General features: G+C 27.8%; 1 protein-coding gene across 2 annotated transcripts in view; it reads right to left on the bottom strand.

Moving 5' to 3' along the window:
* Positions 1-25,045, bottom strand: part of LOC136983890 (PP2C-like domain-containing protein CG9801) — a 56,775-nt gene that overhangs the window by 12,666 nt on the left and 19,064 nt on the right. The window contains exons 4-6 of one of the 2 annotated variants that reach the window (XM_067280772.1): positions 10,587-10,894; positions 7,054-7,218; positions 1,355-1,536 (exon numbers count right to left, since the gene is read on the bottom strand). In XM_067280772.1, the coding sequence (XP_067136873.1) occupies positions 1,355-1,536; positions 7,054-7,218; positions 10,587-10,894 (655 nt within the window). The remainder of the gene's footprint in view (positions 1-1,354; positions 1,537-7,053; positions 7,219-10,586; positions 10,895-25,045) is intronic. The other variant, XM_067280773.1, reaches the window with a different exon arrangement.

Here is a 25,045-nt window from a genome sequence, read left to right as displayed (position 1 = left end):
CCCCTCTTATGTTTATTGTATAGTTGTTTATGAAGAGCAGAAAAAGCATTATAGCACATTCCAGATACAATCAAATTGAGACTATCAATCACTAAGTGATTCTTATACTTAAATCACTTATAAATCAAACATTCTTTACAGGCAACAGCTACTGACACTAATTTATAATTTGTTTGTAGCTTGTTATTAAGATATATGCAAAAATAATTTAATTTACTTAAAAACATATTTTTGTTATTTTGGATATTTATTTCCTATCACACAGTTTTGTAAACATTTAAAAGTCTTGTTCTAGTTTAAAAGTTTTTTTTTGTTCCATTTATGTTTGGCTGATAAACTCCAATACTAAATAATAAAAGTAATACAAAATTTAATTAGTTTTATATTATTTAAACTGACACATTGCTTTGTGTATAATTTTAGTTATTCTGGACAAATCCTAACACAATATATGTATAATTTTTTTCAGGAATTTGTTAGACGTTTTATTTAAGACATTTAAATGGTCAGTGTTTTGTATGAGTTACACTGCTGATGTTTGAGAATGTAGGTCACAAAATAATTTCAGCCATTATGTTAGAATATGATAATTCAAGAACCATTCAAGTCATTTTGTCATCAACTTCAAATTTGTTTGTATTAAATGACGACTTTGAGGAGCTGTTAGGGTTAGGGTCCTCATATTCCTTATAAATTTAGCATTTAATTAAACTTGTAAAAATAAATAATGCCTATTTAAAATGATATATTTTTGTTACAAATATGTAATTACTTGTCAAAAATACATAGATAATGAATCAAATATTATTTAAAAAAGCCCAAACATTCATTCATAAAATATTTTAAGTTCAATAATCAAATAAACAAATGAAAACTTTTTCAACTATATTATGTTAAATAAATTATATGTTTGAAATGCCTCCATACTGATGCATAGAGTTATTGTCACATTATGTACTGAACAAGAAATAGTATTCTATCTTTCACTTGAAATTATTACATTTTACAAAGAAATGTAGATGAGTTGCATGTTCTAAAAGAAAAAAAATAATAGTTCAAGATAAAATTTTAAAAGCCAGGTTTAAATAAATTTATAACATGCTTTGTTTTATATATATATTGCTGCAAAAATAAATTATATTATTTAATTGTAATCTTAATATTCTTTTCTATGTTAAATGAAAAAATTCAGTCATTACAATAGTTTGTTATATTCTTATTTATAACAGCTAAGATTCATACAAACAATAAATTTACTTATTACTATTTAAAAATGTTCTATTTTTGTCAAAATATTAATAAATATTTTTCATTAAATTACAAATAGTAATTCATAATAATATAAAATTCATACCAATGTAGTTTCAATAGTTCCACCTTCACGATATAAAGCCTTATTGAGATAGTCCATGCAACCATGAACAGCACATCTAGCAGCTAAACAAGATTTTTCACCCCAGTTGACACCATCTGCTAAAGCTAATATGGCACTATTTTCTCTCATACAAACAGCAAATGAATCTGCAATAGGATCACCTGAAAACATAACATAAAACTTAATATTTACCATATTTTGTGTGTGTATACAATGCTTACCTATAAAAATTACTATAGTTTTAACAATTTATTTATTTATTTCAATGATTCTTAAATTATAAAAATTAACAGTTTCCTGTATTAAATATCAAAATGCTCAAAATAAAATAAAAAATCCATTTTATTCAAAACACAAATATAATAAAGTTATTTCTTTTATGAAATTTGTCAAAACTTACCTGATGATACAACTACCGTATTTTACGGACTATAAGACGCACTTTTTTATTCGAAAAGTTGCCTCCAAAATTCAGGTGCGTCTTATAGTCCATAGCATCTTATAGGTATTTTTTTTAAAAATTGCTTAAAAATTAAGGTGAGTCTTATAGTCCGTAGTGTCTTATAGTCTGTAAAATACGGTATATAATATTCAGTTTTCAATTTTAATTACTAATAATATAATCTTAGAGGCATTTAAAACATAAAAAAGACTCAATATTAAATGTAATCATTGATAAAAGGAAGAAAAAGAAAAATGTAATATTAATTACCAAAAATTGTACTCCTAGAACCTATATCCACAGTGACGAAAAAAACAAAAGAAAAAGTTCATCACAAATGTTTTCAAACTGCTGTGAGTTCTTTCTCAGGTATAAAATGGAGTTTCTGATGGGACAGAGCAATCGGTTAATGAAATATGAGAAAAAAATACGACTCATGTTACAGATTCGAATGTTTTTTTTCCCCTCATATTTTGTTAACCGATTGCTCTGTCCCATCAGAAACTCCATTTTACACCTGAGAAAGAACTCATAGCAGTTTGAAAACGTTTGTGATGAACTTTTTCTTTTGTTTTTTTTTGTCACACCGGATATAGGTTCTAGTACAATTTTTAACACATCCTGGTGTTTTGTGTTGTTGGTTTATATTACCAATTATCAAAGTTAGAAGAAAGCAAACCTATCCTATTGTTTAAATCATTTTTATTTTTTTTCAAACAACAATAAATTTTATAGTGTCATTAAATGATTAATTAAAAATTTAACTTATTTTCTTAAAAGATATTGTTGAAAGTATATAACTATGCTGACTATATATACAGAAAACTGTTGGAAAATAATTGTACCCAAATTTTACTGATAGTTTGTTGCATTAATACAATCAGTATATGTAGAGCTCTAAAGTCAGTCATTTGAATCTATCAAACAATTATCTAAAATTGTTGACATAATTTTATTAAATTTCAATATTAAAAAATTAACAAAAAATTTTGGTATTTAAGTGTCTGGTGGTCACACTTGAGAACCGTTAATCTAGACTATAATTTGTAATTTAAGTAAAAAATTTTTTCCTGATTATAATAATAATATCAAATTGTACAATCTGTTTTTATAAATATTTAGAATGATGTAACATTTCTTTATACTATGAAAATTCTGTTCTTAAATTTTGAAATAGTATCAAATATTAAAAAATTTTTTCACAAACACTAGCAGATGAGTCCAGTGTTGCTTGGGAAAAAAGTAACAATAGCAAAGATTAAGATTATTAGATTATAGTCGATCTTACCCATTTTTACCAGGTGCAAGAATTAGGTTCACCCTCTTCTGAGACTAATTAGAGAATTTTTAGATGGGCTAAAAATATGTTCGATTTTCCACAAAAAACTGCATCTAAAATAGTACAGTAAAATCTATGGGGAAGAGGGAGAGGGTTCAGGGTAACCCTTAACCCTCTCCCCCACGGGGGAATTTCAGAAAATCCCTTCTTAGTGTACATTCTCATGACTTACCCTGTGTACCAAATTTCAACTTTCAACTCCTAATAAGTGCAGAGCCCAAATGGTCATCATGGTCATCATCATCATCATCAACCCATCTCAATTATATTATAAGATATACAGCACACACAATGATATCTGTACTACAAGATACATAAAAAATATCTGATGTTTGCACAAAATGGGCAAATTAACAAACTTTTTTCCCTAAAACACTTTACTTACATAACATTGATTTTCTATTGTAAAATATATTTTTATCATTGTACGATGTATATTTTCTTCTTTTTTTTTTATATTGACCTTTAACTTTACGGACATAAAAATATAGTTTGAATTGAATTTTTCATAAATGACCACAAACATATTTTGAATAAATATTGATGAATTAACAATAAAAGTTAGTCAACATTTTCTGTAGCAAATGCACACAGCTATCAATACTACAATCATCCTAATTATCCAATCATTTATAACAGTTGATTATTTCAATGATAACTTAATGGAATATTATTACCAAAGATGTTTATATTCTCCACATCAGAGCATTATATTACACATATTGGATATTTGACCAATCTAATTCATCATTGTCAAAATATAAAGCAAAGACAAAATTTTCATACAAAAAAAAATAAATAAAATAAAGCAACTATTTATTGTGACATCATCACAATGCTGGGCTGAAATTTTTATCATATTATTTAAATTTATTTAATTTAAAATATATGCTCTCCATCTCAAATTAGTAGTATTGTGCCCTGTACATCATACTTTTCCTTTTAGCAACAGTCATGCTGGTCATCTATTAACTGCTTTCAGGGAAAAGTTTTGAATTGAAATAATGCAACTTTTGGTTTTCATCAAAAGTTTATATATAGTTAATTGGGGCCTCCTGCCCAAGCTTTTTGTATCTGGTCTCAATGTTCATCTATCTAATTCGGGGGTCACCAAACTTTTTTCACAGTGGGCCAGATAACCGAGAGAATGACAAGCGCAGGCTGCATAACCATTTTGTTTAATACAGTATACTGAATACAAAAAAAATAAAGACAACCAACACATTTATTTACCAATACACAAACACGATCACTACAGCAAGCTGGTAATCACTTTTCTTAGAAACTCCATTGCCGATACACAAAAAGCACTGTGATATCCAAAATTGCAAAAAGTCGCTGAATTTTTTATTTCACTGATTTATCTAAAATTTATATTACAGTCAGATGCAAAAATCAGATTGAACCAATTTTGGCATTTTTACATACACTTATTTTAAGTTTTTTTACGTAATAAGTTTATTTACGAGCTATGATATTTCCATATAAATAATTATATTTTAGTTCACTTGTGGCACAGTGAGTGGTGGGTCAGATAAACTGACCTCATGGGTCGTAGTTTGGTGACCCCTGATCTAACTCCATTTTTGAGATTAAGGAAAGACAGAAAGACAACAGTGGAAATTCATAGATCTACAATTTTTTCAAATTATAGCCCAATAAGAACAAATATAATGAATTATTTTCTGTAAAGTTTATTAATATTAAACATCACAATTTATATATTTTTTTTTTTTGCAGAAATTCTGATTGTATAATAAGCTTAGATGGTTAATTTAATCTATTATGTGTTTATAAAGTATTTGAATTTGTTGCAACTGTATAAACAAATACAACAATCATATAACATTTACTAAGTTATCATTGAGAGTAAAACATTATATTTATATTTGAATATGCTATTACACAATTATCCAATAAAACTTATCATTTATAAAATTTGGAAAAAACAATCAATATCAAATTGCAATTTAAATAGAGTATTTAATGCTAGAACAGTTCTATTTTCAAGCATCCTAAATCAGCTGAGAGGTTACTTTTGTCTTCTCTGAAAAATTTAATATATTTTCACCTTTTTAATGAAAATAGTTAGATGAAAGGTATTTTGTCATTATTGATAATGTTTTTATTAACATCTAATGTAATTTTATTCATTTTAATTTTGTATTGGCTAATTAACAATTATGAAAACAAATATTAAAATATTTGATTATTTGTCATAAAATTTATTCTTTCTTGTACACTTTTCTCAGATATAAAGAAGATATGGCAAAAGGTTGTTGTATAAAACTATAGTGAATATAAATACAATGTTAAATATAACACAATACAGATATCTCAAATGTTTTTTGGCTAACACAGTTGATACAAAGTATGCATTGATGCAATTGTTTATCATGCACTTTTTGCAGATGACTTTTCTGCATTTTGAACATATATCAAAATCCAGTGGCATTTTATCCTTTAGGAAAAAAGGGCAATTGACTGGAATCCTTTTATAAGAAAATATTTCCCCAAAACAATTTCCTGAAGAAAAATTTGACTTGCTATTTTGTTGGGGGGGGGAAAAGCCTAGGAGAAAGCATAAGAGTAAAATTGGCAAGGTAAATTCTAGATCTAAAGGAATAAGAACAACAGAGACCTCTGAGGGTTGTGAAGTTCGACTTGATCAACATAGACTAACAATGGTTTTGTCAATGGCTACAGAAACAGCGTCACAAGTTTGACTCGAAGCTCTTCTCCATTCCTCAATTTCTAGTTTCTCATAAAAATTATTCCATTATGCTTGATGGGAGAATTTCTAGTATTTATATATTTATATACATTATATATGTATATATAAATAATACATTATAAATATATATACACATCACTAAATTAGTGCAGATGAAATTTGCATACTTAGAACAAGTCAATGTTCTTTTAACTCTGATTTCAAATTCTCTTAAAAGTTAAAAATATTCCAGCAATGAGTTGTTTAACTTTTCAAGCAACTTTTAGTGGCACCATCTGTTACACAAAGTTTTTAAAAATAAAATATCATATTTTTAGCTATTATAAAATGACAAAAAGCTTAGTTTTATGGGTAGGGATGGATTTCATTCATTGGAGACACACAGGACCCTCTTTATCTTCCTACCCCTTGACCTTTAATCATCAAAACTTAATAGCATCAATCCCTATAATAAACAAACCTCCCTGCAAAATTTCAGAAATTTTCAACAAAAAGAACAGGAATTATTAAGCTTCAAAGAGAGTGAACAAAATTGTGCCCCTCTCACACACACAAACATCCATACATACAGAAATTACACCCAAATTTTTTGCATTTCTTGACATTTTAAGGTCCTATGAATCCAAAAAGGTTAAAATCTTGGAGGGGTCATTTTTTGATCGATTGCCATACCTTTCCTATTATATATAACAGCTGAGAAAGTAAAACATAAAAATTATCTAAGCCGAAAGCAATTCATTGCAGATTTTAGATGTCATTTGTGAATGATCATTCCAAACAAATCACATGCACTTCTCTTATTCTGATAATTTTAGCTTTTTGCGATTCATTTTAAAATGTATCAAGACTTCCAGATAACCAAAGCATAACAGCAATAAAAACAAAACATTACTTATAGCACAAGTTACTCCTTTCAAATAAACTTTAACAAAGAAAAAATATCAAATAAATATTCTTACTGCAAGTAATAGTTTATTTGTGTCATTCTAAAATCCAAACTTTACATTTGGTTCCAAGGTTTTGGATACAAGATTTTATATATATATATATTATATAAAATCTTGTATCCAAACCTTGGAACCAAATGTAAAGTTTTCAGTCTCTACAAAAAAAATTGTGCTGTTTGTTTGTATTTAAAATAAAATAAAACTTCAAATTCTCACCTGCATTTTCTCTTGTAACAGGATGGCATTCATACAGAGTTGTAGCAATACCATATGCATAATCAGAAGGTCGGTTCCAATTTTTTATGCCAGCAATTTCTTCATTATCATCAGGAAAATAATTCTTTTCATCACTTGTCTGAGATGATAAGCAATCACCATTTACTATAAACAAAGTATTCACCAAATTAAAAAATGTTTTATTGATTTATTAAAATCATTAAATGTATGTTCAATTTATTTTGAAACTTTGCTTCATTTTAATAAGCACTTTGAAATATAAAGGAATAAAATAATTAAAAATATAATTATAATTCTGAGAAAATATCGATAAAACCAAGTGTATCAATATACAGTTTACATAGAAACGTTAAATAAACATATCCATAAAAAGATAGTAATTTACCTGATGTAGAATAAACTAAAATCAAATACAACAGATGCCTTATGAAATTGTTTTGAAAGATTATGAATTCAAGACAAAAATAATTTATGGTGTCAATACAAAACTACTGATAAAAACTGATAATCTCATGATCATGTTCTTTTTTATAAAGTGCAGATTTCTGAAAATTATAGAACTGCCAAACAATATGTTTTAATTGAAGTTGAAATGAAATTATAAACACCTTTTTATGGAGTATGATCAATGTTAAATCAAATGTAGCAAACAATGATTACAATAATTGAAACTAGTAAATATTACAAATACTTTCAATTTATTTGATGTGTCAATGACTTTTAGTTCAGTCTATGAGATGAGCAAATTTATAAAAGAAATTTTACAGTAAAAATGCCTTTGTATAATGAAAGCAAGCATTTTATAATATAATTGCAGAATAAGTTTTGTGATTAAATAAGGATTGTCATTGTAATAAAGTAAGTGTTGCATGGGTCCTGACAGTGTGTGTAACATTCAACTACAACATATAAACATATTTAGTTTAATAACTTTATTCTAATCATAAAATTATAATTATAAGAATAATAATTTTTCAATATGTAATGGGCAATAATTAAGGCAATGATGGGTTTAAACTGACATACAGTATTCATTATAATAATTTCAATGTTAATTCCAAATGATTGCTGGATTATATTCGACTATATTAATGCTGTTATTAATTTAATAATTAAATGTTAATTAATTTGGCCTAGAGGTAGGCACTGGGTGCCATTTCTTGATAAATTTAATAATTATAATTAAATTAATATTTAACAATTAATATAGAAGGTTCTGGAAGACGAATTGGCCCAAAGTGAGACTCGAACCTACAACTCCCACTTACCATGCAGACACATTGCTGGTTACATTACTCAGACCTGTCTGATTTTTGCTTCTAGAACTATTAAATATCAATTTAATTATAATTATTAAATTTATCAAGAAATGGCACCTAATGCCTACCTCTAGGCGAAACTAATTAACATTTAATTATTAAATTAATAGCAGCATTAATATAGCCCAATATAATCTTGCAATCATTTAGTGTCAATCTTAAAGATTAGGTTAAATGATGTTTATATTTAATATCAATGTTGGTACAAGTGTCAGTCCTTGGGCTTATTTTATATTTGATGTGCATTGTTAAAAAAGGTGAAAATCAACTGTCATTTAATAAGGTTATGCTGATGATCTTTTTTGAGTATGAAAGATCATTACTAGTGAAATTTCAGCAATCAGGTGTAACCACTAACACTGAATGAGACATTGGAACACTTGATTGCCTGCACATGGCCACTAAGAACAGATGGCCTGGTAAACTAAGTCGAGGAGTCATTCCTCTTCATAAAAATGCCCATGCCCATACAGAAAACATTGCCAAGATCAATTGGAAAACATGCATTAGGAACAATTCCCCATATAGTCTTGACCTCTCCCCTTGTGACTTCCACATCTTTGGACAGCTAAAAAAAAATTCTAAAGGTTGTACATTTCAGTCAGATAGTACAGGAAACTGTTTGGGACTTTTTCAATCATCACCCAACATGCTTCTTCCAGAAAGGAATTTTTGCTTGGTGAATCAGTGGGACTCACTGGTGGAGATTTGTTTGTATTGATGTCAAGTACACAAAGTGCTTAAAGACGAATGGATTTCTATTAAATCACCCATATATTCTACCTTATATGCATCATTAGATGACCTTAAAACTGATTTAGAGATTTTCGTAATTTTACGGAGTTGTTTAGAAACTTGATATAATCCTACAGGATGAATTTGAATTGGTAAGTAGTGCATTCAATGAATTATGTGTTTATTTTTCCGATTTTTTTATTTTGATTAAATATAAAATTCTGTCTTTTTATTTAACCTTTGAAGCACAGATTAAAAACAATTTTAATTTTAGAATAAATTACCATTAACAAAATAACTGTAATTAAACATTAATACATAAATCTATGAATCAAATCAAAATAAATTGTCATAATTGTTGGTCAATTGTTAAAATATCAATACTGGTAAATATGTCTTAGTAAAATATAAATGATAACAGAAGAAACATACATTTAAATAAAATAATTCTACAAATATCAAGAAATTATATGTACTTGAATTGCCAATTTATATTTAAAATTTTTAAATTGTAATACAGTTAAAACTTATTCCCTATTTTTCCCTAATATTAAAATAGTTAAATCCCCTTAAAACAAACACTGATAAAACAAATTCTCACATTGAAGTGAATTTTGCCATTGACTTGGCCAAATGCCATTGTCACAACATTAATTTTCATGTGATAAAGCAAACAAAAATTTTACCAAATTCATTAAACTGAACTGTAAATTATCTTCACAACCCCCAAGAAGTAACCCTATTTTCAATAACAATTTCATTGTTCATGCCAAAAAGGGTAAAAAGCAAAGCAGTACTGTAATAAATATTCCATTTTGAGTAGAATACATTTTCTTCTCCTAGTAAGCAAAACTGTGTTTGACCTCTGGTTGTACAGCAATTCAAACATTTGGTTTTAGCAGATCATTCTACTGTACTCAGAAAATAGGGGTTAAGGATGCCCACCCTTTAAATAGATGAGGTCTCATGCAAACACTTGCTGGTTTGCATATTGAGGAATGTATAGTAATGCCAGATTTGGCTACTTTGCACCAAATTTGGTTCCTTTTCTTTTTACTCTTTCGGACCAAAAAATATTTTCTACCTTTTCAAACAATCTTCAACAGAAAAAAAAATTAGATTTCTTTTAGCTTTGTTTTGTTTAACCACTCTGATTCACTGCTCTACACTTCAATGGCAAGAGAGTCACCCCCTCGTTTTGTTTGATTTAAAAATTATTTAGAGCATTAACTTGTTTTAGTAAAATTAATTCAAAATATTAATTCTTAATTTAGAGATTTTGACTGTCTATTAAGTCTTAACTTCCTAAATTATATAACCTTGACCTGAAAATTGTTAATACAAATTTTCAATAAAGCAAACTAAATACCGTTCCCCTAGCAACTCGTATTATGCAAGCTGACTATATAATTTTCAATTATTATGAAAAGAATTGGCAGTACATTAATAATAATTTACCTGATATTTCAGAATTACTCTTACTCTCATTACTTTTTTTGGGTGTTCCAATCTTCTGTGATAATTTATCATCATCTTTAATTAAGTTTGGTATATTGTCACAGCTTGCAACATAATCTTCGTCTATAAAATCTACATCAGGTTCAGATGAATCAAATGCTCTCTGTTTTTTATTAACTTGTGTAAGACCGCCCACAGGTCCTGTGTAAGCAGCAAGAACTTTTTTAGATAACACACTTATTTCTTGAATGGGTAAATCATAACAGGATTTTCCAAATAAAATGTCAGGATGATTCTTTTTAACTTCTCTATAAAATAAAAAAAAATTTTCAATTATTTCAAATTTTATATCTAGAAAATATTTATTATATTATTTTTTAAAGTACCGTAATTATAATAACCAAATTAAGCAATCAAATTTTAAAGTATATATATTAAAAAATCAAATTTTAAAATAAATTATAATTTATAATTGCAAAGTTTAACAATATAAATTAAATATTTTTGTTTAATTTATTACAGGAATAATATAAATAGGATTTAATATTGTTCTTATACTACATTAAAACAAATATTTCTCTCTCTCTCTTAATGTTCTCAAGACAGTCAAAAAAAAAAAAAAAAAAAAAAATTTAACTCACAATTTAATTCATATTTATGAAAAGTGTGTGTGTGTGTATATAATATACAGGTAGGCCTCTTACGTGTTTTCGTTCCAACACAATTTAGGGTATTTAGAAATGAATTATCTTTCACATAACAGAAAAATTGCAATGGATCACATAAGTGCAGTGGAACTTGATGAAACAAGCTCAGATCTTGAAATGAGGCCAGTCAAACATTCTCGAACAACAATAATAAGTGACGATGAGGACTGAATTTGTGAGCATAACATTATGTTTCTTTTTGATTTTGATTTGAAATCATAATCTTTTTAGTTTTTATATGATGCTGAATTTTATTTAAACTTAGCTTTTTATGTATATAAATTTAAAAAATGATGAAAATGTTACACCATAAATGGCAGTTTTTTTCTTTTTAGAACTGAATTCCAGTTTTGTATTAAGTTGGTGTCTCCTATCACACGATTTCCCACAACGTGGTACAGTAGAGCAGGGATGGCCAACTTTTGTGCACATAAGACCTACTTTTTATCATAAAAATGTGTCGCGATCAACTTGTTGTCATAGGCATAGTCTAAGCGGGGAAGGGGAAGTGTGAAATACATACTATGTTTATACACTGTTTCAGTACGAAGTGCACTCACTGCTTATGAGTCGAGTCATAACTGCATGCATACAGTTGCGTTCGGTTACAAATATAATACATTAAGTCAAGACATCGCTAGTGATCAACCAAAATTGGCTTGGCAATCGACCGATCGATCGCGATCGACTTGTTGGCCATCCCTGCAGTAGAGCATCAATTATCTGCCCCTGATCAACCGTCACATCGATTAACTGACCGTGTTCTAGTCAGCAAATTCAAATGTCTGCTAGTGATGTGATGCTACATTTGGCTGTGTCTTGGCTATTTTAAATATTATTTTTGTTAAATTTTTGCATGTTTAAGCTGGCAACATTAGCTCGACCATGAAAGGGAGGCCAGTATTTAAACGTGGCTTAATTTTATTTAATGACGATATCCAATTCCTGTTTTTAAAGCATGTGCGAGATTTAGCGGCAAAAAACGAGTGTCAGCTGTGAAGCAAAAGAAAATTTTGGACTTCTTTTCTAATGTATAGGCCTATTTTATGTAAAATATGTAACCCGAATATATATATATTTTTTGTTTTATATTTTTCAATATACAGTACAGTACTGTATTTATTTTGTGCAAATAAAGAAAATTTTTAACGATACAATAGCGACGATTATTATTTAAAAAAAATTTTGTTAGGCTTAACATCGATGAAAATTCAAGGCGAAGTAGGTGAACAGCTATATACTAATAATGCATTTTTTCATACTTTTTGGTTATCCGTTTTTTCAGTTATCCGACCAATCCCAGTCCCCAATTGAGTCGGATAATTGATGCTCTACTGTATTTTCAAGGAACGTATCTACCATGTTGTAGGAGGCCTACCTGTATATAATAATTTCTGAATAAAATAAAATATGTAATTATGTATATTAGCATACCAATAATTACTGTATTTTGATATTAACTAAAAATAGAAATCAACGCAATCTCTAACTTATTGACCGGAGTAAAAATTTTGTTCTAAAAATTTGCTAACGTTTTCGTCACCCCTTCTGGGCACTTCCTCATGCTTCTGATAAAAGACCGTTGCGAGCTGTATACCAACCTTCAAAGCTCCCATTCGGAGGTGTTTGATTACCTTCTTGCCCAATTGCATGCGTTACCCCGTACTATAAATCTTCCACCCGTATAACCACTTGTCCTCCTACCAGTAAACATCAGAGATAATAAATAAATAAAATCACCCGCTGTCCTCCATTAAGAATTGCCACGCCTTAGAAAGAGACATTTCTTCCTTAAAGTTGATGCTCTTATTTTCGCACTGTGCTTTAAAAATTTCCATGGCCTCAAATTTTAAGGTGGTCCTGATTCGGGGTGGAAAGAATGATATGAATAGGTAATCGAATACCTCCGAATGGGAGCTTTGAAGGTTGGTATACAGCTCGCAACAGTCTTTTATCGAAAGCCTGAGAATGTGCCCAGAAGGGGCGACGAAAACGTTAGCGAATTTTTAGAACAAAATTTTTACTCCGGTCAACAGGTTAGAGATTGCGTTGATTTAGCATCCCAGGGTATCAGAAGGATTAGAAAGTAGATTAAAAATAGAAATCAATATTTTTCCAATTTACTCAAATCTGGGTATTTTATTCTCTTTAAAATATTATGTTTTAATAGTTAAAGGAATATATAGATAATTTATTTTTCAATAACATAAATATGCTTTGTTTTTGTACTGTGTTTTTTAAGAAAAAAATATTGAATCAACTGCAAATAAAAACAGAAAAGTATATATTGTTTTTAGATATTTTAAGATAATACTGATAAACAACAAATTTTTGCCAAAGTAAGGTGTTTTTCTTAGAGCTTTTATTTCAAAGAAATAAAGTAAGAGTTTAGTGTTGAACATGGTATTGAATACACAAATAGAGCAATTCATAAGCATTGTGATTCTAGAGATTATGCAAAACGAGTTTAACAATTTCATCAGAAATTGCTGCCTAAAAAAACTAAACTAATTTCTAGACTAAAGGAAAAAAATCTTGTCAAGAAAAACATCAAACTATCACACTATAGAGCAATAACAAATTGTGCTCAAACTTTTTGACTGGCAGACCAAATTGCTCATAAGTTGTAGGTAGGATGGCCAGAAATATTTTATATATTTCATTTATACAAAAAGTAGGCTTATTTCTCTCATTTATAAGTGATGTGTCAAATATGTTCATGGACCAGATTAATGTGTGCCCAAATTACAGCCTGGAAGGGTGTAGTTTGGACATCACTGCTATAACATGTGAAAAGATGATTTAAGAAAATTCTTTTTCTTGAATGGTCCAATAGTTGACTATAATGATGTGACTGAACTTTTCCAGGAACTAAAATAAGAATACAATTCATTGGTTTAGCAGTTATTTAGTGAATCTTCCCTGCAAAGTCTGAAGATAGTCTTCTGTGTAATGATAATTTAAAAACCTTTTTTTACCAATTACTCATTCAGATCATTTGAAAGAGTTATGAATAGTGTAAATATAGTACTGGAGGTAATTCAACACCATTTGCACCAGTGAAACAAGTGTGAAGATTTATCATCATTTATATGCTGATGGATATGAGAGATCATTTTACTAAGTTTTGTTGCTTTCTGTATATGTAAAACAGTTGTTCTACTGAAGAACATTACATCAGATGTGACTGGTAACCAAGGAAGACTTGTAAACCTGGAGAAGAACATATCAAGAATATGCCATTAATAAACCAAAAGAAGTTAGTCCCCACCTCAACAGATAGAGCCCAGACTGGCCAAAACTTTCATCAAAACATCAGGAAGAAAATATTCAATAGGATTCCAGTTTTCCAATATTATTGCTGAAAAACTAAAAAAGGAATCTTAATCAGACCTGAGATCAAATACCTACTTCAGGATGAAAACTTTTGAAGAAATTATGAATGATAAAGAAATGATGGCTTGGATAAGATTCAAATGGCTCTGTGTTAACTTTCCAAGAACACCAAGTCTCTAATGAGAAAAAATTATTGAGATAGTGTCACAGTGTTGGGCTGAAATTTTTAATCATATTTTAAATTTACTTAATTTAAAAATTATGATCTGAATCTCAAATTACTAGTGTATTGCCCCTGCACATCATACTTTTTCTGACAACAGTCATGCCAGTCATCTATGCCAGCATCTCTGTGCTGGGTAAAATTTTTTTTGAATTGAAATACCAGAAGTCGTGATTTCAATTAAAAAAAAATTAACTATATATTTAACTATACAATTAACTACTGTATATATATCCTTCTGGTATATACCAGAAGTTCATATATAGTTTATTGGGGGCCTCCTGCCTCTAAGCTTTCCCTATCTGGTCCTGGATTTTCATCTATCTGACACCATTCTTGAGATTAAAAAAAGGACACACAGACAGATGACAATGGAAATTTATAGGTCTAAAAGTTTTTCAAATTGCAGTCCAATTACAAGGAGGGTTCAAAAATTTCTGGATGCATATATAGAAATGGGATTCTGTATGTTGCTCAAACTACAGCTTTTGTACTCCTATTTAGAATTTTTTTCCCCCTTGTAATCTTGATAAAATCAGTGATGAGCAGAGGGAGAAATTTCATCAAGATTTAGAGAAATATAATCAAGGCTTCTGGAATGAATCAATGCTAGCTGACTGTTGTTTGATGATCTATTGTATAGATCCAAAGAAAAAGTACAAAAAGATTTTAGCATTAATTTAGTGCAATATACTTCTCAGTGTTTAATTTCACTATTTCGATGTATATCAGTTTCTTTTTAATAATGTAAGATTATACAAATGCATTACCAGTTATATACATTTTCAGCAGCTGTTTTGTAATAATTGACACAAAGTGTTAACAAAGCCTCGTCTATGTGACTTACAACGTTGCATTCAATCTCAAATTTGATTGATTGATTTTGATAAAACTTTGCCATTTTCCATTTATTCCAATGAGGAATCCAAAAATGTTATAAAAAAAATGAAGTCCGTGACTTCGTTTTCAAGATACAAGGTCAATGTACAAGTGCATGTGACTTTGTTAGGTGATGTCCCAAGATCGTTAGCACATCTTTTATGGGCTTTTAGAATTGAGTTCATTCTCAAAATTTGATGGTTGATTTTGATAAAACTTTGCCATTTTCCATTAACTGTGATGAGGAATCCAAAAATGTAAGAAGCGTCCATTTAAATGTAAAAAAATAGGGGCCAATGACTTTGTTTTTAATATACAGTGGATTCAAAGTGACAATGTCTGTGCTCCCTGACATAATTGAGCACACCTAATGGAATTTAGGGAAGAAAAATAAAAAAACAGCATTGCATGCACCTAATAGAAAATAGGTGAAAAAACAACAACAACAACCAAGACACAGGAACAAAGCAACTGACAATGATTGCTTTGTTCTTGGATTCATGTTGGCAAGTGTAAGAATCACACTCTGCCAGTGCAAGGATCACATCTCCTGTGGCTAGCAGGTACAAGTCAGGGTTTGGAAAGGCAGGGCTATATGTGGAGAAGTATATGCCCAGGGTGCCGAAATTCCAAAACTGTTACATGGGCAGACTAATACATTTATAGAAAACTGTCATGCATAAGTAAGAAAAATTATATTATGAAATATAATATGTATTACATTAATAAAAAGCAATTTTATAATTTTTAAATTTGTAACATGAAAGGCTTATCCAAAAGGTGCCATATTTAAGTCTGCCCCCTGGTGCCAAATGCTCTAGCCACTTTACAATAAAGAAAATAACTTTCGCTAGTAAACAATATATACATAATGTGTCTTTATACAATCGGTCCTTTCTCACGCAGATGAGGGATAAGACAATTCCACAGTGGAGTCGAGAAAGGACCAATTGTATAAAGACACATTATGTATGTATTGTCTACTAGAGAAAGTTATTTTCTTTATTGTAAATTAAGTCATCTGGCTTAATTTTAAAAAGCTCTAGCCATTTATTTAGGTACAAGGATATCCTCTTTTGATAGCAAGTGTAAGGTTTGCCTATCAATGACTGTCAGATAAAAGATTGTTTCTTTCTTTTTGGTTTGCCTCAATTCTATTGCAATATGACAGTTGATGATGTCCTAGTTATTAATTTAAAATCATTATATGATAGAAAAAAAAAACTGAAAAAAGTTTGGTAATCAGCATGAAAAGTTGGTCTGTAAAAATACTCTTATTTCTGGCAAGTAATAAACAACTCAATTTGTAGACTAGTGTAATTTTCATTTAACTGAAAAAATAATTGATATATGTTACATATATGAAAACTGGTGAAATTAGAATTAAGAGTACAAACAAATTTTACTAAATTCTAAAAAGATTATTTCAAACTGCAATTACTTTTATCACAAATATATCATCAAATTACTGAACAATTGTATGTGCAGTACATAATTAGAAATGTAGCACTCTTAGAATAATTTTTAAATAATGTTCTAAATTTTAAATTGATACTTTATCAAAAATTATAGTTTCTTTAAAATATAATAAGAAAGAAAATTATTTTGAAGAGGAAAAAACAAAAAAATTACTCAATTATAAAGAATAAATTTAGTTAAATAACTGTATTTACCAGTTGATTTAGTTACATATAAATCAAGGATCATTTAAGACAGAAGTATTGTTTAAATTAAATTGAATAGTTTAATCAGTAGTAATTTCATAAACAAACTTTATCTCGACATTAAAAATAATTGGGTGTACATTAGCAATTTCTTATTCTAATCAGGAGTGAACTTTTTTATTTGTGTTTTTAAACTGTTAAATTAAGAACTTTCTGATAAAATACATATATCAACTTAAAGTTATGAAACAGTTAACAATTTTTGCCAAATTAAACAGGACAATTTTCTTATTACAAAGAGATCTAAAATCTTCTTAAGGGTTTTAGATCTCTTATAATAATACAATTTATGACTTAATAGAAGAATGCTGTGAGAGTAGAGTGTAAAATTTAAAAAAAGTATACATTTAAAACTGTTCAAGTGCTTTTGAATCAAACAATTCATCTTCAAGAAAACTTTGAAAATGAATATTATTACTATAGAGCCTGCTTCCACGACATTTGTTTTCAAACCCTTCCCCTGGATAAGCATTTGATTTGAAAAAACTTAAAGAATGTATATTAAAAATCATCGAATTTTAGATTCAAAGTATTCTACTGTTCATTTTGTAATATTGTTATTTTAACAGCTTTCTTTATGAAGTCATAATTTATTTGATCTGAATTTCCAAATTTATTAGTCTTAGAATAAATTTCATTGGTAAGTGAAGTATAAAGAGGAAGGAAAACTATCTTGGCAAACATAATTCAAAATTCATATTTCCTTCACTTATAAAACATCCTTACATATAAAATTATTTTAGTGATATTACTATACTTTAGCATAACAATTAGAGTAATATTACTACTAAAGTCTTAGTAGTTAAGACTTTAATAACTCAATCCCTAAATGGTTGTAGCATCTTCTAGGATAATGCTAATGATGATGATCAGTAATATTGAAATTTATATTATTTTAAAATAAACAAATTTACATCCTTTACACACATGATGAAAGCTTTCATTTTTTTATTACTAGAATACATTTACTCTGACTAATATTGGCAATATAAATTCATCATCAGAATTAATTAGAGTAGTTATATATGTGGATAACTTCACAAGATGAGAATTAAAATATTACCTTAAGAGAATATATCAAACTATTATAGCAGGATTCTGTAATAATTTAAAATGTTTAAAAGAAAAAATTTTAGTAAAAAAGGTATATTGATATAATCAAATTTCAAAACTGACAGTGAATGATTCATATTACCGTTATTTATATTATTGAAACAAAGCTGTTAATACAATTTTATAAAAATTTGTATGCTATTAGTAAATTATTTATTCATACTGGCTAAGAATTATTAATAGAACTATTAACTACTTAAAAAGCAGTTTATTCTCAATGAAAAATGTCATAGGAACTTTTGGAAAGAAATATTTTTGTTGCATAATTTGGATTCGTGCAAATTATTCAAGATCAAAATTTTTGTTGCTTGTTAGTTTTTGAGCATTTTTGCAATGAAAAGTGCTATAATAAAAAAAATAAATATAAAGTAACTATAAATACATAGATAAATAGATTTCATTTGGCTTGTACTTTTTATATTTAATTCTAATTTTAGCAAATTTAAATAAGTTTTTTGTTAAAAATTAATAAATTAAACGGCTTATGAATAATTATTTTTAATGTATTAACTACATAATAAATTACTATCATCATCACTAGAAACTTATCAGAAAAAAGAAAAAATCTGCATAAATAAAAATATGTGGAAAAAAGTATTAGAGAATTACAGAAATTACAAAATAAAAGAGTCCTCACTAGTTGTAAAAATCAACAAGAAAAATTTACTTTGTGCACTTTTTGGATACTTTTCTACTTAAGTTAATTTGGTTAGCAGCTAGAATTAAGAGAAATCTCTAGTTTAGTATCAATATTTGAATGAACTGATCAAATTAACTTTCAATACTTTTAATTACATTAACTTTAATATCACTGAATGCTAATTCTTTTAAGAATTTGTTAGGAAGATATATCTCCTGTTTACTTATATTGCTCAAGTATTTGTTTAGCAAATTAAAAATAATCATTATAATTTTGCTAATTTAAGTTCTTTGTTAGATCTATTGGCAATATTTCAAGTTAAAAATTTCATCATACCATTGTATATTGATTATATAAAATTTATTAAAAACTATAAAATTATGAAAAACAATATGAAATTACTAACAAAAAAAAAAATACATCAAATATGCTTGAAAATACATTTTCAAGCATATTAAAGCAAGCAAGAAAATTAAAATTTTAATTTTTGAATTAAACAAAATAATTAAATTGACTGTTAGCGTAATGAATACTTTATAATAATTTGTAAGAGAATAATTAGAATATTTGACATTCGGTGATTGTAGAAGAAAATGTTGAAAACCACAATTACTTTAAGGCTTAAATTAATATAATTTTTTTCCTTAAATAATTTTAAGTAAACAGTGTAATTATATAGCAAGCCATGGAATGTCTGGAACAATTCCAAATAGTAAGAAAATCAATTTATCTAGGGATAGTAAGCATATATTTGTCATCTGATAAAATGAATATTCATAATTCATATAATTATGCTTTATGAAACATTATAAGAATGACAGATCATTGACTACTTGATAGATTTAATTTTATAGATTTAATATTAATAGATCACTTATATGAAAAATTAAACTGAAAAAATTTATCTATTTCAATATTAATTTTTTTTTGATTTAGGCTATTAATTATGATATAAAAGAAGTCATTATAAAATTCTTAGCTAACATCTACAAAATGAAATTTCAAACAAAATTTTTAATATCATTATATGATAAAGAACATAATTTTCATTCTAGACTAAAAAAAAAAATACATGACTTTTTTACTTTTGTATAATTTCATAAATAATTATTAATCATTTGGTAAAGTTAATTATATTTTTATAAAACTCAATTATTACAGTTACAATAAATGAATTCATGAAATGAATGAAGAAGGTCAACATGGTTAACATTTCCTTTTATTCTTTCAGCAAGCTATCCACCTCAAACTTGACCTCATTTGTTAAATACCATAGATAGAAACAACAACACTAGAATTTTATCCATTGTACCTGTAACAACTTGAAATGCTGAATTGATTTCATGTAAATAAAATGCATTTTTAAAATGACTGAATAAACATTAATTAAGAATAAAAATGTATTAAAATTTCTAAATACAGTATTTAAATAATAAAATTTCACATGTACTTTAAATGAAATAGCAAAAACAATTTTTTTTTGATTATTCATTATTAAAAATAATAATTATTATAAAATCATTAATTTAAATTTTTTTTTGTTCTTTGATTCATAAAGTATAAGCAAGAATAGGATTAAGTACAAAATGTATCTGAATAAGCAATTATTTATTTATTGTGATGTTGTCAAAATGCTGGACTGTAATTTTAATAATATTTTTTAAATTTATTTAATTTAAAATATATGCTCTCCACTTCAAATTAGTAGTGTCTTGCCCCTGTACTTAATACTCTTCCTGTTAGCAAGTCCCCTGTACATCACACTTTTCCTGTTAGCAACACAGCCATGCTGTCATCTATTTAGCTCCTACAGGGAAAAATTTTTGAATTGAAATAATGTGACTTCTGGTTGCATCCAAAGTTTGTATATAGTTAGTCGTGCCTCCTGTCCCTAATCTTTCTATATCTGATCTTAAATTTCATTTATATAACATTGTTCTCGAGATTAAGGAAAGACAGAAAACAGTGGAAATTTATAGGTCTATAAGTTTTTCAAGTTGCAGCCCAATCATAAGTAATTGCTTCTCTTAATGATCAATTGGTAAATAATCATGCCATTAAGATTAAATTCTTTGTTCTTGTCATTACCATATCATAATTAATAAATTAATTATAATTAATAATTTAAATTTTAAAATTGAATCTAACATTCTATATACATAATAAATCATTAATTTAAACTGAAATAATATTTTAATTTGTAAATACACCATAACAAAAATCCAACTGTTTTTATTAATTAACATTTAAAATAATGTCATCCGTGTAATGATTAAATAAATAGATTACTTATTGTGAAAAATACTTGATTTAAATTCTAATGAAAATAATTTTTGTCTTCATTATAAAAATTACATTTAGGAATATTCCATTACTTGCTTGCTGATTGTTCATTTGGGCAATGAATAGTAATATAAAAATCTTATTCATACATGATATAAAATTGATATTTATTGAGTTTATAGGATAAATTTTAAATAAACAATTCATTTACATATACAGGGTGGGCCAACGAAAACGAAAGGGCAGAGTGTTTGTGTTCGTCCAAGCAAATCGCTCGGACAGGTCGATTTTATTCTCGAGGGGACATCTTTTGCAATAAAGTTTTTGCGATTCTGAATACAACAAACAAAAAATTTTAAAAACTCATTTATTTTGTATTAACTAAACAAACATTTATTTCGAAAAAAAATGTTTGTTTAGTTAATATTCAGATTTGCAAAAACTTTATTGCATAAGATGTCCCCTCGAGAATAAAATCGACCTGTCCGAGCGATTTGCTTGGACGAACACGAACACTGCCATTTCGTTTTCGTTGGCCCACTCTGTATATGATGCAGTAGTCACTTAAGAAGCTTATTATTGATATGCTATTCTACTTAATTATTTATTTAAGTCTTAATGTATTTAAAAACAAGCTTCAAAAACATTTATTTTGAATTCTTTAAGATGGTAATCAATCATACTGTTTATAAATTAAAAAACTATATAAGTTTATTATCCATCCATTTATATATTTGTTTAAATAAATGAAATTATGACTTAAGAACTGAAAAATAGGATTTCAAAATTAATATACACAGTAGGTATATATTGGGTTGTTCGAAAAGTAATTTCATTTTTTTATTACTAGAGGAATTAGATGTATTTTTACCAGCCAATTTTATTTTAAATCACATTTTCATTATATACTTCGACAGCTGATATTTTAAGGCTTATTTGTAAAAAATTTTGTTTGATTCTGTACAATTGTTTTTTTTTCGGTGTCCTATCAAATTTGGAAAATCGAAAGCATCATTTTCGGCATATTTTGCTTTTTTATAACAGAAACTAAAATGCTGTTCAAACAAGAAAAAACTTGTGTTACATGTTTGGAGAAGATGTGTTGAGAGAAAGACAGTGCCAAAACTGGTTTACAAAATTGCATTCTGGCAATTTTAATATCAAAGATACACCACATTCTGGATGGCCATTTGAAGCCAATGAAAACAAAATAAAGGCACTGATTGAAGCAATCTGCCGTATAACAACACGTAAAGTCACTAAGAGATTAAATCTATTAAATTGAACCGTTTATTATTACTTAAAATGAATTGGTTTCGTTTCAAAGCTTGATATATGGGTTCCACATGTTATTAACGAGAGATGCTCTCTATGGTTGGATTTTAAAAAAATTTGTTTTTGAGCTTTTACCAGACAATTTAACAATTGATTTGAAAGTGTACTGCCATCAAGTAAACAAACTGAGTAATATCATCAAACAGAAAAGGCCTAAATTGATCAACAAACAAAATGTAGTGTTTTATCATAATAATGCCAAATTTCACACAAGTTTGGTAACTGGTCAGAAACTGTTATAGCTTAGATGGGATGTGTTATCACACTAACCATATTCACCAGATCAGGCACACTCAGATTATTACTTGTTCTGGTCTTTACAAATTTTTTTTAACTGTAAAACATTTACTTGAAACGACAATGTCAAAAATCACTTGGATCAGTTTTTTGTAAACAACAATCAAAATTTTATGAATGTGAAATCATGCTACTACCAGAAACAATGAAAACAGATATTTGATCAAAATGGTCAATATATAATTCAATAAAATATTTATTTATTCTAAGAATATTGCGTTTATTTTTCTATGGAAAAAACAAAATTACTTTCCGAACAACCCAATAATACAGTAAATACTTGTGTGTAATGCTCACACAAATTATATTGACTTTACTCATAAAATATGTTTTGTATATCGATAACCAAATAATTTTACAAATGATAGATAATGGTTGTGCAGGGATAGAAGAAATATTTTTTAAAAAATTAGTCAAAAACAGGAAAATTATGGCAGTGGTTATATATTAAACTAAAAAGATTTTTGTTAGCTGAATTTCTCAACAGATATAAATGAATTAGGTGTTAATCGATAACATGAGTTTATAGATGTGTAATAGGTTTTCTTTTCAGATTCAATGATTCATTCTAGAGATATTGAATTTCAAAGTTCTGAAATTTTTCTGTCAATTTGTATAGGGAGTCAATAAGAAATTTTTTGCAACATTAAAATTTAGAGTGACTGGGTGGTAAAAGATGGACAGACCACCCCTAAAAAATTTCTGGTTTTTTTCAACCCAATTTTGGATTTGTTTCCAGGTCCCTTAGAGTAGTAGAGTGACATCTTAACTGCTCAGCCATCTGTGTATGTAATTTCTGAAGGAATGTGTGACCCTGATAGAAAGCTCTGCCAAACAAATTTTCTGCACTTTGCATATCTACTAATCATTTATAATAGCTTTCCTACCTTCACTCTTCTGTTTTTGCTCATGGACAGCTTTATGTTGCTAAGAGTTATTCACAGTCATCATTTAAGAATATTCATTGAGAGCTAAAGTATAGTAACCAGGATTAAGGTTCTATTGCATTTACCACCTTAAATATGGTATACAAAGAACTTTTGTAATCCATTTTTGTAGTTGATATTAGTGTTGGAAGCATGAAACATGCTTCCAATGTTTTATTCCCACATGTAATGTAGGTTGTCTGCTAGTTTTTTTTCTATATCGATACATTGATTGTACTGTATTTGCTATGAATAGTTACAAACTATATTTTAACAAGTAAATCACAATTAATATATCTGCTAGTCAAAATTTCATGTGCCATATATAATCATATGGAACTAAGAAAAGAAAATTCAAAATATCAGTGGCCTAGAGTTGTAGTTCTCAAACTGTGATCCGCAGAACACAGGTGCTCCTTGATGCCAATTCAAGTGTTCTGCTAAAAAATCAAATATACAATTAAAAATTGTTGCAAAAGAAAAATCAATACAATGTAAAATAATTTTTGTATGGTAATGTAATCAGCAAATGCCAATGACGTCGTACACTAGACAGAGTGACCTCTTGATTTCAAAAAGGTTTAAAGCTGATGTATTGTAAGTGTTCTGCGAAAAAAATGTCAAAGTATAGTGTTCCCCAATTTCAAAAAGATTGAGAACCATGGGTCTAGAGTGAAAACCTTTAAGTCATAAAATTATTTTTTAGCCTGTATGCCAAGTTTACCACTTAAAATTCAAAAACACACACTTTAACGTAAAAATCTTGGCTTTAATAAGTTTTCAAACTGTTAAATTTTGGATTTGAACAATTAAAACATTTATTAGTATTTTTTTCATTTTCCCTGAAATGTCACTAATTTTTCTTTATGAGTTTTTCATTTTAGGTCATCGATGAGTGTAAAGACTGTTTTTTGTAAATGAATTTACAAAGATCCAAATTGTTTTCTGGATGTTTTTAGGTCAGAAAAATTCAGTTTTTAATATAGGCTACCCTCA

The sequence above is a fragment of the Centruroides vittatus genome, unplaced genomic scaffold (genome assembly GCF_030686945.1).
Source record: "Centruroides vittatus isolate TY-2023 unplaced genomic scaffold, ASM3068694v2 contig_890, whole genome shotgun sequence".
Classification (NCBI taxonomy): domain Eukaryota; kingdom Metazoa; phylum Arthropoda; class Arachnida; order Scorpiones; family Buthidae; genus Centruroides; species Centruroides vittatus.
The sequence above is the reverse complement of the archived record's forward strand: the minus strand, read 5'-3'. Positions and strand labels throughout refer to the sequence as shown.